The 15,791-nt window shown below is 46.9% G+C and overlaps 2 protein-coding genes across 3 annotated transcripts in view; one reads left to right on the top strand and one right to left on the bottom strand.

Annotated features, from left to right (window-relative positions):
• The window catches only part of ITGB5 (integrin subunit beta 5), a 110,068-nt gene that overhangs the window by 77,184 nt on the left and 17,093 nt on the right, over window positions 1–15,791 (top strand). For both annotated transcript variants that reach the window (XM_079156177.1, XM_079156176.1), the window contains exon 10: window positions 2,482–2,911. In XM_079156177.1, the coding sequence (XP_079012303.1) occupies window positions 2,482–2,911 (430 nt within the window). The remainder of the gene's footprint in view (window positions 1–2,481; window positions 2,912–15,791) is intronic.
• On the bottom strand, window positions 4,144–4,954 carry LOC306670541 (cofilin-2-like). The gene has a single exon (XM_079155214.1). The coding sequence runs from the start codon at window positions 4,920–4,922 to the stop codon at window positions 4,473–4,475; it is 450 nt and encodes a 149-aa protein (XP_079011340.1). The 5' UTR covers window positions 4,923–4,954; the 3' UTR covers window positions 4,144–4,472.

The following is a 15,791-nucleotide window of genomic DNA, read 5'->3' as shown; positions in this document are numbered from 1 at the left end:
TGTTGTTGTTGTTGTGTGTGTGTGGTACTGGAGTTGAAAAACGGCTTCACACATGCTAGGCAAGTGCTCTGCCACTGAGCTACACCCCCAGCCCTCCCCTCTGCATTCCTGATGGCCCCATAGTTGATGCTGGCTGAGCAAAGCCCCCACCCCTTCCCATGTACAGGCTCAAATCATTCCCAGCACGAGGCAGATAGGTTTGGAGAAAACTCTGGTCACCACTTTGGGGCCACCATCAAGTGGTTCCTGCAGTAAGAAGACGGGCACTCCATCTGTACTCAGATCTGGACACTGGCTTCCATCCTGTGCCTCCTTCTGGGAGGTGAAGTGCTAAGGAGAGCACAGACCCAATTCTAGGCAAGCCCCATCTCTACCTGCTGTGTGCCCATGGCCAAGTTCACAGTCCCTCCAACCCTGTTTTCTCCCCGGTGAAATGAGGGGGCCTCCTAAAAGAGTTGCTTGAGGCAGTGCTCAGCACAGTGCTGGGTGTATAGTAGGCTCTCAGCCACTGCTGATCGGTAGTGTCATCAACAGATTTCGGTGCCCAGCAGATCAGCATCTTGCTTCCTTACCTTAAGTGTGCCTCTCTGGACCTCAGGACCTTGAAACTTAACCTTGAACTTGTTTTTGTCCATCTTTCCCCTTTGTCCCCCACCTCCTTACCCTACACTGAGGTGGAGGGTGAGGTGGGATAGTCAGGACTGGGTACCACTGGCTTGGTCTTCCCACTGTCTCCTGACCCTGTACACCTGGCCATTGTACTCAGCACACCTACCCAAAAGTACCTCCTGTCAAAAGTACCTCTGTCTTGACCGGTGCTGAACTCTGGGTGCTAAAAGCTTTGGTACATGGTTTGCTGCCAAATAGGACTTTCTCCAGGACCCAGAGAGTCTGATCTGTCCTGCTCAGTCCCACCACTATGGGTGTCCCAAATGTCACAGAATCTGGGAAGAAACTTTTTGAGGTAAAGAGCTCAGAGTGATAAGGATCTTTAAAACACTTAAAAATAAGCATTTTCAGTGTTCTCAAAAAATGACATTATTTCCTGAGGAGTGCCCAGTAAAGTAATTGATAACTTTTTAAGATCAGCCGTACTCCAACCCAAATGATAGAATTAAGCAATAGCTAAAGAGGTTCCTAACTTGTCCTGAGTTTCAGAATGATTTAAGGTGTCTTTTGGAAAACAAAGACATCCAGGTCCAGATACAGTGGGCCAGTTTGTGGGGTGGGGTGGGGTGGGCCAGGCCTGTATGTTGGGGAGCAGGGAAGCTCCCCACAGGAAAAGCACTTCTCCTGGGGTTTCATTATGCCAGCTCCCTGTCTGGATTTCCATGGCATTTACAGTCCCTGCTCTGAGGTCCTCTGGGTGATTCCATTCCCCACATGGCTCCTTCCCTCAGTGCAGGGAGAGGCAGAGGGTGCGGAGTCATGCTCTGGCTCTTAGAAGAATCAGAGCGAGCCTCATCCTTGCTTCCCTTCCCCTCCAGCCTGGTGGGCAGCTGACAGGCATGTCTCCCACCCCACCATCTGCCACCCTGCTAGGTCCACCCTGTTGCCTGACTCCAAGGCAACCTGTGAGATACTCCCAAGTTAGAAAACTTCCTTATGTGATTTTTTTTTGCAGTACTGAGGACTGAGCTCAGGGGTACTCTACCACTGAACTACATCCTCAGCCCTTTTTATTTTTATTTTGATACTGGATCTTGCTAAATTGCCCAGGTTGGCCTCAAACTTGTGATCCTCCTGCCTCCAGCTTCTAAGTAGCTAGGATGATAGGTGTGCATCATCACACCCAGCCCTTACATGCTTTGTTTAAAAAGAAGGTCTATCCATGAGTGTGACAAGTTTCATCAGACAGTGACTCTCCTTTAAGGCCTCAGGGTGGTGGGCTGATTGGGCAAAATGCAGTTTTGAAAACCACTCCCAGAGAAGAACTGGAGCCTGGGATGGAGGGAGGGGTTCAGGTATGTCTGTGGAGACCTCAGGCATCAGCCCATCCCTTCTCCAGAAGGGGGTGAGCCCCCTCCTCAGAAGGACAGGCAGGTGCCACTGTCTCCTGCATCCAGCACCTTTGCCTGTGTCAGTGCCCGCTAAGTATTTGCCGGATGAGGTGTTTTTGAAATGGGGAGGTTAGAGGTGTACTGCAGCAGAGGTGGGAAGAGGACAGGATAGAAGCAGAAGGGAGAACGAGAACTGTACAAGCTCCTGGACCCGTGGGACATCCCTCTTAGGGTGGTGAGGCCAGGAAGAGATTAATAAATACTCAAGAACCGAAAGAACCAAGCGCAGTGCCTGTCAAATGTGAGCGAGCAGTGCAGGGGCTGGCTGATCCTGCGGCGGCCTCCTCCCCGGCACTCTGGGTTCTCCCTGTGTGCACAGAAGGGCTGGGCCTCCCAGGAGTTGTGCCTGGCTGCACCCCTGGCTGGTTGGGAGACTCAGGCTTGCCATGGCCACAAGGTCCCCTCTCTTCCTTCTGTCCAGGCATCCTTTGAGGTGTCCGTGGAGGCACGGAGCTGCCCCAGCAGACCCATGGAGCACACGTTCACCCTGCGGCCGGTGGGGTTCCGGGACAGCCTGCAGGTGGGGGTCACCTACAACTGCACCTGCGGCTGCAGTGCAGGGCTGGAGCCCGACAGCGCCAGATGCAGCAGGAACGGGACTTACATTTGCGGCCTCTGCGAGTGCAACCCCAGCTACCTGGGCACCAGGTGCGAGTGCCAGGAAGGGGAGAACCAGAGCGTGTACCAGAACCTGTGCCGGGAGGCAGAGGGCAAGCCGCTGTGCAGCGGGCGCGGCGAGTGCAGCTGCAACCAGTGCTCCTGCTTCGAGAGCGAGTTCGGGAAGATCTACGGGCCTTTCTGTGAGTGTGACAACTTCTCCTGTGCCAGGAACAAGGGTGTCCTCTGCTCAGGTAAGTGTCTCTGGCCAGAGCTTTGCTCTGAACCACACCCAGGCCCAGAGGCTGCTGGGATCTCTTCCCAAAGCCTGCCTGCTTCTCAGGGTGGCAGTGAGAAGTGTCACTACCACAGCTGTCCCTGAGAGGAAACCGTGGACAAGCCTTGCCCACCCCCAGGCACAAGGGTGGGGACCTGTGCGTGGAATACAAAGCAGATGACACTGCAACGTGGTGGGGTCTGCCTGTGGATCATACAGCTGACTTCCCAGTTCATGCTGGACATGCCTGCGAGCATTCCTAACAGTAGAGATGCTCAGCTCCTCTTGGTCACCTCCCGGGACAAGGAGCTCCCTGGGCTGGTAATGGCTTCCCTTGTTAGATGTAGTATTCATTTTTTATTGCTTCTCTAACAAGTCACCATAAACCAAGTGGTTTAAAACAATCCACATTTATTTTATTTCAGTTCTGAAGGTCAGAAGTCTGAAATGGATCTTATTTGGCTAAAATCAAGGTGTCGTCAGGGTTATACTTCTTCTAGAAGGTCTAGGGGAGAATCCATTTTTTTAACCTCTTTTCTGACTGCTAGAGGCTGCCTGTGTTCTTGTTTGTGGCTCTCTCCATTTGTAAACCCAGCCATCTCAGATCTTCTGACGTGTCACCTCTGCTTCTGTTGTCTCATCTCTTTCTTTGATGCCCCACCTTCTTCTTTTTTTAAATACATTTTTTTTAAAGTTGTGGATGGATACAATATCTTTATTTTATTTATTTTATGTGGTGCTGAGGATGGAACCCAGAACCTCACATGCGCTAGGCAAGCGCTCCACCACTGAGCCCCAGCCCCAGCCCCCTGCATTCTTTTATAGACCCTTGTGGGTATTTTGGACTCTGGGTAACCAGCAAAGTCTCCCCATGTCAAGTTCCTTAACTTAATCACAGTTGCAAAGTCCCTTTACCATGTAAGGTAACAGTTGTGTAAAGTGCCAGGGACTAGGATGTAGACATCATGGGGGTGGCTGTTATTCAGGCCAGTCCTGGGTTAAAATTCCTCTTTTTTTTAAAATGAGTTTAAAAACTCATTTTTAAAAAAAGTGCTTTTAATGCATAGTGTTATATTTGTGCTGCCATGTCACAAAAGAAGGCTTGCCAAGGCAGGTGAGGTGTATGAATGCTCCAGTGCCTCACAGAATAAATAATACTGAAAAAAGTTCACCATCTGACCAGTGGATAATACTTTTAAGGCATTCAGTCTGCTTACCCTTTGCAGTATTCTAGACTATTCACATTGACAATCACATTGATTGTAGGGCTTGCTGCAAGGGAGGCATATAACCAGTTGTTTTGGCTAAAATAAGATAGGAAGGCATTCCTTAGGTTCTACATAAAAGTAACCATATTAGAGTCTAATGGCAATCACTGACAGGCTGCTTAAATGAATGATATCTCCTTCATTCACTGTGTTGGAAGGGCCCAGTGGAAAGGGAAAAAACAAAAACAAAAAAACACCTAATGCTATTCCAATGGACTGAGCTGGAGAAATGAAACCCCCTTAAGATCCAGATGGCACTTGATGGTCACATTATAACAGTTTTCCTTCAAGTGAAACTACTACATTGCCTCCCAATTTCTCTCCAAGTGTTGACCGGTCCTTAATATCATCCAAGCCATTTACTTGCCACTCGTGTTTAATACCTGTAAATTTCTTTTTAATGGCATCTTTAGAGCTAGCATAAATCATCTGGCTTTTTAAGGGTGCACTTTCAGGAGCCCAGAATATAAATGCTAGGTCTTCTTTCTTAGACTCTTTTGTTTCGTATGTGGCATCGTACAAAGCATATCGGCAATCATTCAGAGGTTGCAACTTCACAAAAGATGTGTAGGAGTCCTCTACAGTATCACCAATGTCACCCACCAAGATCTGCTTTGCTTCCTCTATAATTATTTGTCTTTTGTCATCGCTTAAACAGAAGAGAACTGCTTTCTTTCTTTTTTTGATCTCCTCTTGTGTAGAAGATTTCCTTACTTTCATATCATTAAAAACTTTGATGACTTCATTCACTGTAACTCCTGATGCCGTAGTGCCCACGGCTGTGACTGCGGCAGAGGCTCTGGCTCTCTAGAATTCTTCTTTGCATCAAACAAACTTGTTTCTCAATAACTTCCACCTAGTGAATCATGTTCTAGACCCTCTTCCACATGGCAACCTGTCAGACATCTGAAAGCTTCTTTATGCTTTTCTATTTGTTCTTATTCAGGCTGGACTCTCCAAGTTTCTCCTTTCTCTGAGGGCCCTGTCACTTGTTCAGGCTGCATAGAATCGAGCACATAACTTGTCACTCTGGGTAATGAAGGCTCAGTTGAGAACATTTGCTTCCTGGGGTCTGGACACTCCACTGCCTTCACTGCATCCTAATAATGCATTCACTTGTCTTTCCCATTCACCAGCCACATTATACCCTTGAGCTTATTTTTAACTTGACTACCAAAAGTGTGAGGGTTTTATTTTTTAAATTATTTTTGCAGTACTGGGGATTTAACCCAGGAGTGCTCTACCTCTGAGCTACATCCCCAGTCCTTGTTATTTTGAGACAGGGTCTCACTAAATTGCCAAGGCTGGCCTTGAACTTGGAATTTTCCTGCCTCAGCTCCCCAATACCTGAGATTATAGGTGTACACCACTGCATCTAGCTATAGCCAAGCTAAGTTTTTCTTTTTTAAGAAAATAGATATAAATATTTATGTATATCTAATTTTTCTTGACAAATAGCAATTACACATTTTATGGGCATCAGTGTGATATTTTAGTACATGTACAAATGCATAATCAGATCAGGCCAACTGGTATATCAGCCACCTCAAATATTTTGTTTTTAAATATTTACCATTTCTTTTTGTTGGGAACATTCAGAATCTTCTTATATTGAAATGTCTATCAATTGTTGTCAGCCATAGTTTTGCCACTTTGCTATAGAACATTAGAAGTCGTTTCTCCTATCTCGCTAAACCTCTGTACCTGTTAACACTTCCCTTTCTCCCACATCTTCTGAAACTCTGGTCACCACTTTCTGCTCTCTCTTCCTATGAGATCACCAAGCTAAGTTTTTCTTGTATGCACTTTTTTTTTTTTTTTAATCTAAGTGTAGGGGTTTTCACTAGTTGTTCCCATTCAATTACAAGTTGGCAATTCCTATTCTGGAATTGCATTCTGATGAGAAACTTTAAAATGGGGTCTCAACAGAGCCATTTCCACCCAAAACCATGCCGCCTACAAAGATAATATGCAGAAAAATTGTACATGGGACTGTAGTTTCTTCTAAGGATCATTTATTCCATGGCTTAATGGATTCCCTCCTTGAGAGTAATCTTCCAGTTGGGAAGGGTTGACTTGAAAGGAACTTGGGATTCAGTTGCAAAAGAAAGCACGAGGTGAGGTGCATGTGAAGCCAATCAGGAACCTGTAAATGACATGTGCCTGGGAGGAGTACCCACCCTCCCATGGAAGAAACAAGTGCAGAAGACTGCAGGCGTGGGTGAGCAAGGGAGGCTTCCTGGAGACAAATATAAGTACACCCATGGGTGTGGTGGTGCCAAAATGCTCAAAACTGGAACTGCCCTGGAAAGTACAGGACATTTGAATGTCATAGAGTAAGGTGGGTGGACAAGTTAGGATTCTGTAAAGTATGCCACAGGGATTAGTTTGACTTTTTCTCCATCCCATTGATGATAGATTGGTATGGGCTAGATGGTTCTGTCCATTAGCAGGAAAAGCATGAGCTCAGGAGCAGCAGGCCTGGGCCTAAATCTCCTAACACCACATGCAGAGGTGGGACTTTGGGCATAGAGTTGTCGTAAAAGAGGAAAATGTGAGTAATGTGTTGTAAAAGAGGAAGCACCTCGCATGTTGCCTGGCACAAAAGAGGGGCTCGCCCACCACTGGCTTCTATGTGAGTCAGCGCCACAGCCCCTGGGGAGCTGCAGCTGATGCCCAGTATGCAGGGGTGCCAGCCCTGGCCTGTGAATTCCCAGGCTTTGCCTAAGGAAGTCCAGTGTGGTGGGATGGGTTTCCATTCCACTTAGAGTCACCATGAGAGCTCTTTGAAGTCCAGATATGTCAGTAGTGGACTTTCAGCAGTGAACATCTTTTAAAGAAAAATTATCAGACATCCCTGCGCTATCCCTCCTTCTTCCATAGGAACCAGAAATAACCCTCTGAAATGTTTGCCCCGAGAAGGCTGCTCATGTCCGTGTTGCCTGAACATACTCCATCTCCAGTTTATCACCCTGAGACTTAGGTTGTCTTGGACTGGGCCAACACCACATGGTTCTGTGGTACTTTGAGAATGGAAGAAGGCATGGATGAAGGGCCTGAACAGAATTCAGAACCTGGCAGGCACAGGGCAGTTAGTGGATGAGGTCTGAGTGGCCCTCAGTAGGGAAAACTTAGCATTTGGGAAACAAATAGAAATCTGAGTTTGAGTGAGCATGTACTTTTTTAGTTCAACCACTGGAATCACAGTTCTGAGTTAATCCCACATTTTGGAATTCTGCCAAACCCTGTGTCCAAAAACCCATTCTCTTGCCTTCACCTGTGTAATCCTGTGACCTCTGGAGGCTCTTGCAGGTCATGAGGTGGGGACATTGGAGGGCTGCCGGGCCTTGGAGCCTCCCACATGAGTGATGCTTCAGCTCTAACTTCCTGGGATTTCTGAGATGGAACCTCCTCCTCCCCATCCCTATTGGAAAAGCTGTGCTTATTCAGTAAAGAAAACTTGAAAAATACAGGGAAATTAATGGATGTGCCATCAGCCTGGGTCATCTGACTCCTTCTTGGTGAGCAGGATTGATGTGGACAGTCTGGTAAACCAGTCCAGGGTATTTTTTCACCCTCTCTGTTTCACATGCACCCTTCCAAAGCTGCATGCTCAGTCAAGAGAATGACCTTTCCAGAGAACTAAAGGGTTATTCTTAGATCCAGAATATTCTTCTGAAGAACAGAAATAAATTTTTAAATCATCCATAATTTCATCACTCATATTTTAAGAGGTTAGTTTCTTTCCTTCCAAACTTTTTTTTTTTCTTTTCCTTTTTTGTTTTGTTTTGTTGAGGCACAAGCAGAGATTTATTTAGGACAGCAAAGATTATGCGCTCAAAGGGAAAGAGAAAGTGCAGGCTATCTTGAGAGCGAGAAGCCTCCTTCCAAACTTTTTCCTAAGTTGGGGGGGTGGGTATCTATGATTTCATATCTTGCTTTTTTTCTGGATAATCCATATCCAGAGAAGCACTTGAAGTGGAATTGCTTCAGTAAATCATTCGTTAGAACATTTTGACTCTCTTTCCATTGCACCTCCAACTAGCCTCTTTTACCCCTTCTCTTTAAAAGCCACAGCTAGTTGACAAGTGCAGCTATCCAAGTCTTCCTGGAGAAAACAGTTTCTGGAGTGAGATCACTGTTATTGATTTAAGAAGGACTGAAAGCTGATTCCAGCCCAGTCCTCTAGGCAGGACTCCATGACACAGGTTCCTGCCGCAGCTCCTCACACGCTGTGGCAGGGCTCTTCTTGTGTCTCAAACCCTCCAGCTCCTCTGGAGGCCTCTGTGAGTCAGGGCTGAGGAGCTCCGGTGTCCAGTTGTTGGGCACCATGGTCAACTGGGCCTCCTGCTCCATCCAGAACTGTGGGGATTGGTTTCGGGCTCTGGGCTGCTGGTACATTTGGATTATTTGAGGGAGCAAAGCCTATTTCCCAACCGCCACTCTGCTGCTGCAGATGCTGACTCAGGCCCACAGCAGCTGACCTCAGCATCTCCCGCAGTTCTTCTCCCGGCGCCTGGCCTAGAAGGACCGCGTGTGGTTGTGGTCTGTCTTCAGAGGGGAACTGAGGGGTGCACTTGAAGAAGCAGCTGAGGCAGCCGCAGAACCAGTGGAGATACTCACAGAAGCTCCTCCACTCCTCTGGTTTTCCCTTGGAATCCTTACGCCTTACTGAGAGCCAGGACTGTAGGCAGAAGGCAGTGATCAAGGTTTGGAATAGGGTTTCCATCATGAAAATGAGTCGTGAAGCAAATCAGGCGGAGATCTGGAAGCAATCGAACGGCTCTGTTGTTGCTTTGCGACTCTTGCTGTGGGAACACATGTGCACTGGGGCCCTGGAGGCTCCACTGGTTTCTGGAAGCAGCATAACATAGAGAATAGAATGGTTCTGTCCACAGTCTGATTCTGTGTGTGAGGGGAGCCTTATGGGGCTCTTGTGAGCGTTTCTGTTTCTTTGGAGTCTTGCAAAAGTGTTGACGCGTTAGAGTCCCTTTGAATATGAGAAGTAGGACATGGTCTGTTCGGTTGTTTATGAGGTAATGAAAGATTCTTGCTCAGACTTTGTTGTTCTTTGCTGTTTGTGTACAAACAGTGCATCTCTTGGGATTTGAGTCACTCTCTTGTGGTAAACTCTTGTCATCTCAGCCCAGGGACTTCTGTAGTCTCTATAAGCAACCACAATGAATAATTTGCTAATGGTCAACCTACCTCTCAGGTCTCATTTAATGATAAAATTTAAATCAAATAAGAATGTAGAATTCTGAGTGGAATGCTTGACTGTGAGACCCCAAAAGCACATCTAGGTAAGTTTATATACATATCAAGCTTTAACTTACTATGTGGTCGACCAAAAATAAAAAAGGACTTTGCACCATACTTATAGTTCTCTTTAGAAATGTTATTTTCACACTCAAGATCATAAACCTGGTGACCATTCCTGGGGCTCTGGTTACTGCAGTGCCTTCTGTCATTGCGTTATAATTTGCATATTTCTTAAATGGCTTGTTACAAGATCATCTGTTATAGTCTCCAAAAATTCCTTTTGAATGAACAAAGATTGTACATACTTAATTTCCAGAAGGATTCTTTTGTTATGATTGTTACCACTGGGTGCTTCAGGCAGGCACACCTAGAAAAAAAATCTTTTTTTCACATTTATTAATCTCTGCTTGGTTTGTTAACCGCATACTATTGGCAGATATAAGAATCCCCGCCTTAAAAAAAAAAAAAGAAAAATCCTAAATATGTCTTCCAGAGGAGGGAGTACTCCTCTGCCCCAAAGGAATCCCTCCGGAAGATTTCAGGAACTGCAGAGCAATGCCCCTCGCCTGGTAGTGTACAAACCCTAATTATGCACGACAGTGAGGGCCGGGAGAATTGTGTTCCATTTTGGAATACTCAGAGGATGGAATTTGTTACAGGATTCTTCACTGTTATTAAAAGGAATGATAAGCCCGTAGTTGGGGGCTTATCTTCCTCAGCCACCATTTACTGGGTGGTAGAGGATAGTGTATGTGCCTCAGGATTACCATGTTAACTCAGGTAACACTCCTAGAAGCCATTGTTAACCAACACAGAGGTGTTTCTTCTTGTCCCCTTTACAGGGACACTGCCAGAGCCTTCAATGGCATCCTCATATAATGGAAAGAAAATGACTTTGGAGGGAGATACCTGGACTAATTTGACTCTGCTGCTTTCTGCCTCTGTGACTGGGGGTCTTCACTTAACTTTTCAGAGATCCATTTTTCTTCTCTGTCAAATGAGGGAAAATCCTGCTCCAGGGGGGTTGCTATGAGACTCCCATAGAACTGTCTGCAACGCTCCTTGGGCTTCAGGTACAACCTACTCCCTGGCCTTTCTACCCTGGAGGGACATTGTCTTCCATGTCACGTCAGAAACTGCGACATCAAAGCAGGTTGCCTTCGGAAAGTTCTCAATGGGCGTCTCAGTTCAAGATTTCTCTAAGACTTCCATCTACTTTTAGCTCTGGCTCAAATTCACTTGAAAGACAGAAAGATATCAAAATGTTAGGGCTTGATTCTAGAAGGAAACAATGCATCCTTTAAATTAGTCACAGGGACCGGGGGAGCAGGTGCCCCCCTCTGGAACCAGGCAGCCTCTGGCAGCTTATGCTTAGAGAAAGTGCTTTGGGAAAACCAGGCTTGATAGCATCTGATCTTTGGCAACGCAGAAGTAGCAGTGATCTCTCTCAGGGCCATTTTGTCTTAGGCAGGTCCCACATTCATCTCATTCTGCAAGAAATCATTGAGCATTCCTTATATGCCAAGTGTTATACCAGGTGCCAGGAATAGGGTTCAGATGCTTGCAGTTCTGAATTAATTTCTAAATTTTTGTTGCCCCTGGAATTTTCCACTCCTCAGAAACTTTCTCGGGCTGAGGAATAGGCATATGAATCATCTGAAGTTTCTACCATCACCATCCAGACACTTCAAATTTTGAAAGACAAGTTGTGAGGATTTTGAGAACCAGCTTCACCCCAAGCTCTGAGCTTAGCTTTGGGAACAGTGTTCTCACTGCTGAGCTTCTATTTCCAGAAACCATACATGCGGGGAGAGTATTGGGGATTAAACCCAGGGCCTGGACCAATTCTCTACCTCTGAGCTACATCTCTAGCCCTTTTTTGTTTTTTATTTTTTAAATTTTATTTTGAGACATCACCCTGCTAAGTCATTGAGTCTAATAACAAACTTGCAATCTTACTGCCTCAGCCTCCCAAGTTGCTGGGATTACAGGCATATGCCAATGTGTCCAACATCCAGAGACTTCTTAAGCATCAGTTCAGTGATTCTGAAAGGGGAATGACCTAAGCATTGGATCTCCCCTCGCTGTCCTCTTCTCTCTACCTAGAGAGAGAAGTGTGCAAGTAGAAGACTGATGAGGATTCTGTGTGTGCCTTTAAGCTTCAGGCCCTGAAGTTTGACTTCTGAGGGACATAATGAAATTTACAAAGCAAAGGAAAATCCTAGGAACACCACGAGAATGCAAAGATAAGCTTTTAGTCATGTAGGTTTGGATGGCTTTAGCTTTTTTAGATTATAGGATAACTTGTAGAAAACTTTCCACTCCTACATTTAAAACTATGAGAGACCTCTGGTGGCTGAAATAGTTATTCTTAAGACTCTTTTTGTTCTATATCTCAAGAGTTCACCAGCACTCTCAGTTTTGTCTTGATTTTGGATTCTCTGACACCTCCTACAGGGCAGGGCAGAATGGGAAGGAATCTGCTGTCCTTTGGGGCATGTGTCCCTGCCTCTCAGAATACTGATCCTAGAGCTCTGTCCAGATCCAAATGCTCCCTTGAGTCTGAATTGCTCTGAGCCTGACCCTCTGGAAGCTTTCCTTCCTCTTTTCCGCTTTCTAGGGCACCTTCCTTAGTTCTGACCCCATCCCACCAACCCCCCAAGTCCAGCAGTGAGTCCCCCTGTCCCTATGCTAAAGAAAAATGCTTTCCAGGAAGGTATGTTATTTGACATCACAAAGTTGACCTTTGGCAATAGTGCAAAAATAATTGATTTTAAAGCACTTGCTACTGTATTGAGATTGTTTCCTTGGAAACAAATGGGCTAACTGAGCAAGCACTAAACAGATTGCCTTTCCTAACAGTGCCAATCTCACACAGTGGGTCAACTATGTATTGCCTGCCTTGACTGCTTGTATTTGCAAACTGAGGCCCAGAACCTGTACTAAAGGTCCTTTGTGATTCTTTTATTTTCCCTTGACTTTTCTTTTCTTTTCCCCTTCTCTTCCTCCCCCTCCTCTCGCTCCTCTCCTTTCTGATGGGCTCTTGCTAAGTTGCCCAGGCTGGCTTAAATTCACAGGCTCAAGGGTTCCTCCTGCCTCAGCCTCCTAAGTCTCTGGGACTCCAGGTGATTCTTAATTATAGATTCAGACCAGAAGAACCTTGTGTTGCCTTTTGCAAACAAATAGCCTATTTCCACCTAGTTTTACTTATTTTGATTGGCTTAGACCCTTCCAAAGCTCTCAATTCCCAGCTTAGCCCTCGCTCCAAGCACTTGCCCACGTTCTCCAAGTCTTACCTCATTAGTTTTTTATCTTGGTCAATGTTTGAGGAACCATTAAATCTCTTTTCCTCAGTGAGTTTCTTTGAGTTGTGTAAGGATATGTCAGACACAGTGCTGAAGGATCCGCAGGGGCCAGGACACTGGCTGAGGTCCCTGTCGTTTTTATGACTATAATCTGATGAAGACACAGAATGTACCCGTTGGTGCTCAGCGGGCGTCTGGCTGTTACCAGTAATTGTGCGGAGCCCACTTACCTTAAGTGAACCTTCGTTAGCCTGGTCTGATTTGTAAAATGCTCTGGTGGCAAATGAGCTCATCCAGTAGTCATTGCCCCACGGGGGACTGATGCGCTGTCACCGATCCTGCCCTGTGGGGAGGCTGTGGTGGAGTAGGCTGGCATGTGGGCCACATTCCCCACCAACACCCAAGAAAACTCTCCCCTCCCTGACCCAGCGGGCTGCTGCCATCTCACAGCTCCGCCAGGCTCCTGGCATCCGGTCTTCAATGTGGCCTGTGCATGTGACACTCTGAATCCACTCTGCCCATGAAGAAGGCTGCACCAGGCTCAGTGGCCAGCTCAGGGTGGGGTCTGGCAGCTGAGCACCAACCACAACAACACGACAGTTTTCCAGTTTGAAAATAGTAACGCTCTCATCCTGTGGCAGCGACCCAGAGCGTGGCAATGCATCTCCAGATGCGGTTGGCTTTCCCCAGAGGTGCCTGCCAGACATGTTGGGCAGGTTAAGCCAAACCCAAGGTGTTGACCTGGGGTGCCTGTCTCTTGGCAGCAGCCTTTCGTTTTTCCTTCTGAGTCAGCATTCTCAGGGTCTTAGATGCAGTGCATTGCACTCCGCAGGGTTCAGGCTTCTCTGAAACTGGAAAGGTAAGTTCATTAAAGGACGTGGGATTTTCTACCTTCCCTCCATTGCCTTCATCTGCCTGTGATGGAGGGGGCTGGGCCAACCTGTTCCCTGCCTCCCTCAGGCAGAATGCAGCAGCTGTCAGAGGGATGTGGCCATAAGCATGGAGGAACTGGGGGTCACGACTAGGAGGCAAGTTGCCCATGAGGGGCTCTTCCACCTCCGACAGTGGAGTCTTAGCTCTGGAGCCAGTGCTGTTGTCTCCTAGAGGAATGTCCAGGTTTGGAAAGGCTTGGCCTAAAACAACGTCACTTACTGGGTGGAGGGGTCACATTTTGCTTCTCAGGTACAGAACGCAACATGGGGTCCAGCTGCTGAAAGGCAGGGGGAGGGACTTGCCGGGGCAGCCCTGTTGGACAACACTGTCATTTGACTCTGTTTGGGCTGCTTGGTTGACAATAAGCCAGCGACAGAGGAGCAGCTGGCCCTGGACCTAAGGATGCCTCATTGTTTACATCTCTGAAGAGCCTTGTGCTGGGGAAATCGGGACAGTGTTCTGGAACAGCAGAGGGTGCAAAGCCTTTGGTTTCTGCCCAACTGTGACCACGTCCTGCCAAAGAGAAGGGAATCCTTAATCCTCTTTTCCTTGGGTTGCTGTGAAGTCTTTGGGTTTCTTGGACATTCGTTAAGAATTTGAAGTATCTCAAGAATCACGTTTAAGTTCTGTAGGAATCAATGAGACTTCTGTTCCTTCCCTAATTTCCAGCATGGATCTTTTCCCACAGGGTTTAAGGTTTGTCCTGATGATGTTCACAGCAGCCAGCCACCAGCAGTATGTTCTGAGTATCTTCCATGTGCCTGACACCATGCTTGGGGTTGGACACACAAAAATAAAATATTCTTTAATAATGAATGAGCTTGTAGGCTCATGAGTTGAGGCCAACAAATCATCCTATCAGTGGGATAAATGGTTATTATGTACACTGTCCCTCTTCACTAAGTCTTCTGGCCAGCTTTAGAGTACGTTCCTATCTATTTAATACTAAGAAAGAGAAGAAAAGTATAGAAAAGAAAAACACTTCCCTTGAGCTCACCTTGCTCAAGGGCAGCTCCTCTTTCCTTTCTATTCACAAATGTTTTTCAAACCAGTTGTCTATGCTCCTGGACATTTGCCACTTCTGCTCGGCCCTTAACTCAGTCCCACTTGAATTCAGCCCTGGGACCCCCAAAAAGGGTCTTCCCAGGTTCCAGGGACCTTGTCTTGATAAAGGCAACTTTCAGCCCTCATCAACCTTGACTTTTGAGTGACAGTCGACTCTGCCGACCACACCCTCCTTCTCGAAATGTTCTCTTCCTGCTTTTTGTTACTGCTTCATAGTCTCCTTTACAGCATTCTCTCCTCCAGCCAGCCTCCCAGGGTCCTCGACACCTGCTCGCCAGTCTCTGGGAGTCCCCTGCAGCTCCTTGCCCACACTTGCACCTGAGCTCCCTTTGTGCACCTGTAAGCCCCCGAGTCTCGGCACCTCTCGGACTGAGCTCACGTTCTTCTTCCTAGCCATGGTTCTCTCCTGGTTTTTTGTATCTGTCTTTCATCCAGTCATACAAGCTAGAAACCCAGGAATATCCCCACCCTGCCTTCCCCTCTGCTCCTGCTTGCACACACCGCCGGGGCTTGTCGCCTGATCTTTTCTGCTTCTTTCTCCATCTCTGCACCCACCATCCTAATCTGAGTCCTGTCCACACTGATGCCAAAGCAATTACTTGAAAACAAAAATCTGCTCGGCACCTTTTAGAAGCTGCAAAGGGTTTGAAATGCCCAGAACCTGGGATGCCTAGAGAAACAGGGCAGGTGAAGAGCATCAGAGGTAGGCTGGGTGCAGCCACAGCCACCTTGCTTGTGGTGTCCAGAGTGTAAATCCAAAAGTTGTAGCTGGGTATGCTGGTGCCCACCTGTAATCCCAATGGCTCAGGAGGCCAGCCGCAGTGAGGCCCTAAGCAACTCATCGAGACCCTGTCTCTAAATAAAATATTTTAAAAAGGACTGGGGATATGCTTGGTGTTTGAGCACCCCTGGGTTCAATTCCCAGTACAAGTATATATGTTGTGTTTCGAATGATAAGAAACCAAGGAGGACTTTAAGCGAGAGTGTCAGCTCACATTTTAGGAAGCACGATGGAGGAGGCCAG

Source organism: Sciurus vulgaris (genome assembly GCF_902686455.1).
Source record: "Sciurus vulgaris genome assembly, chromosome: 10".
Classification (NCBI taxonomy): Eukaryota; Metazoa; Chordata; class Mammalia; order Rodentia; family Sciuridae; genus Sciurus; species Sciurus vulgaris.
This window is presented reverse-complemented; position numbering and strand designations above follow the sequence as displayed.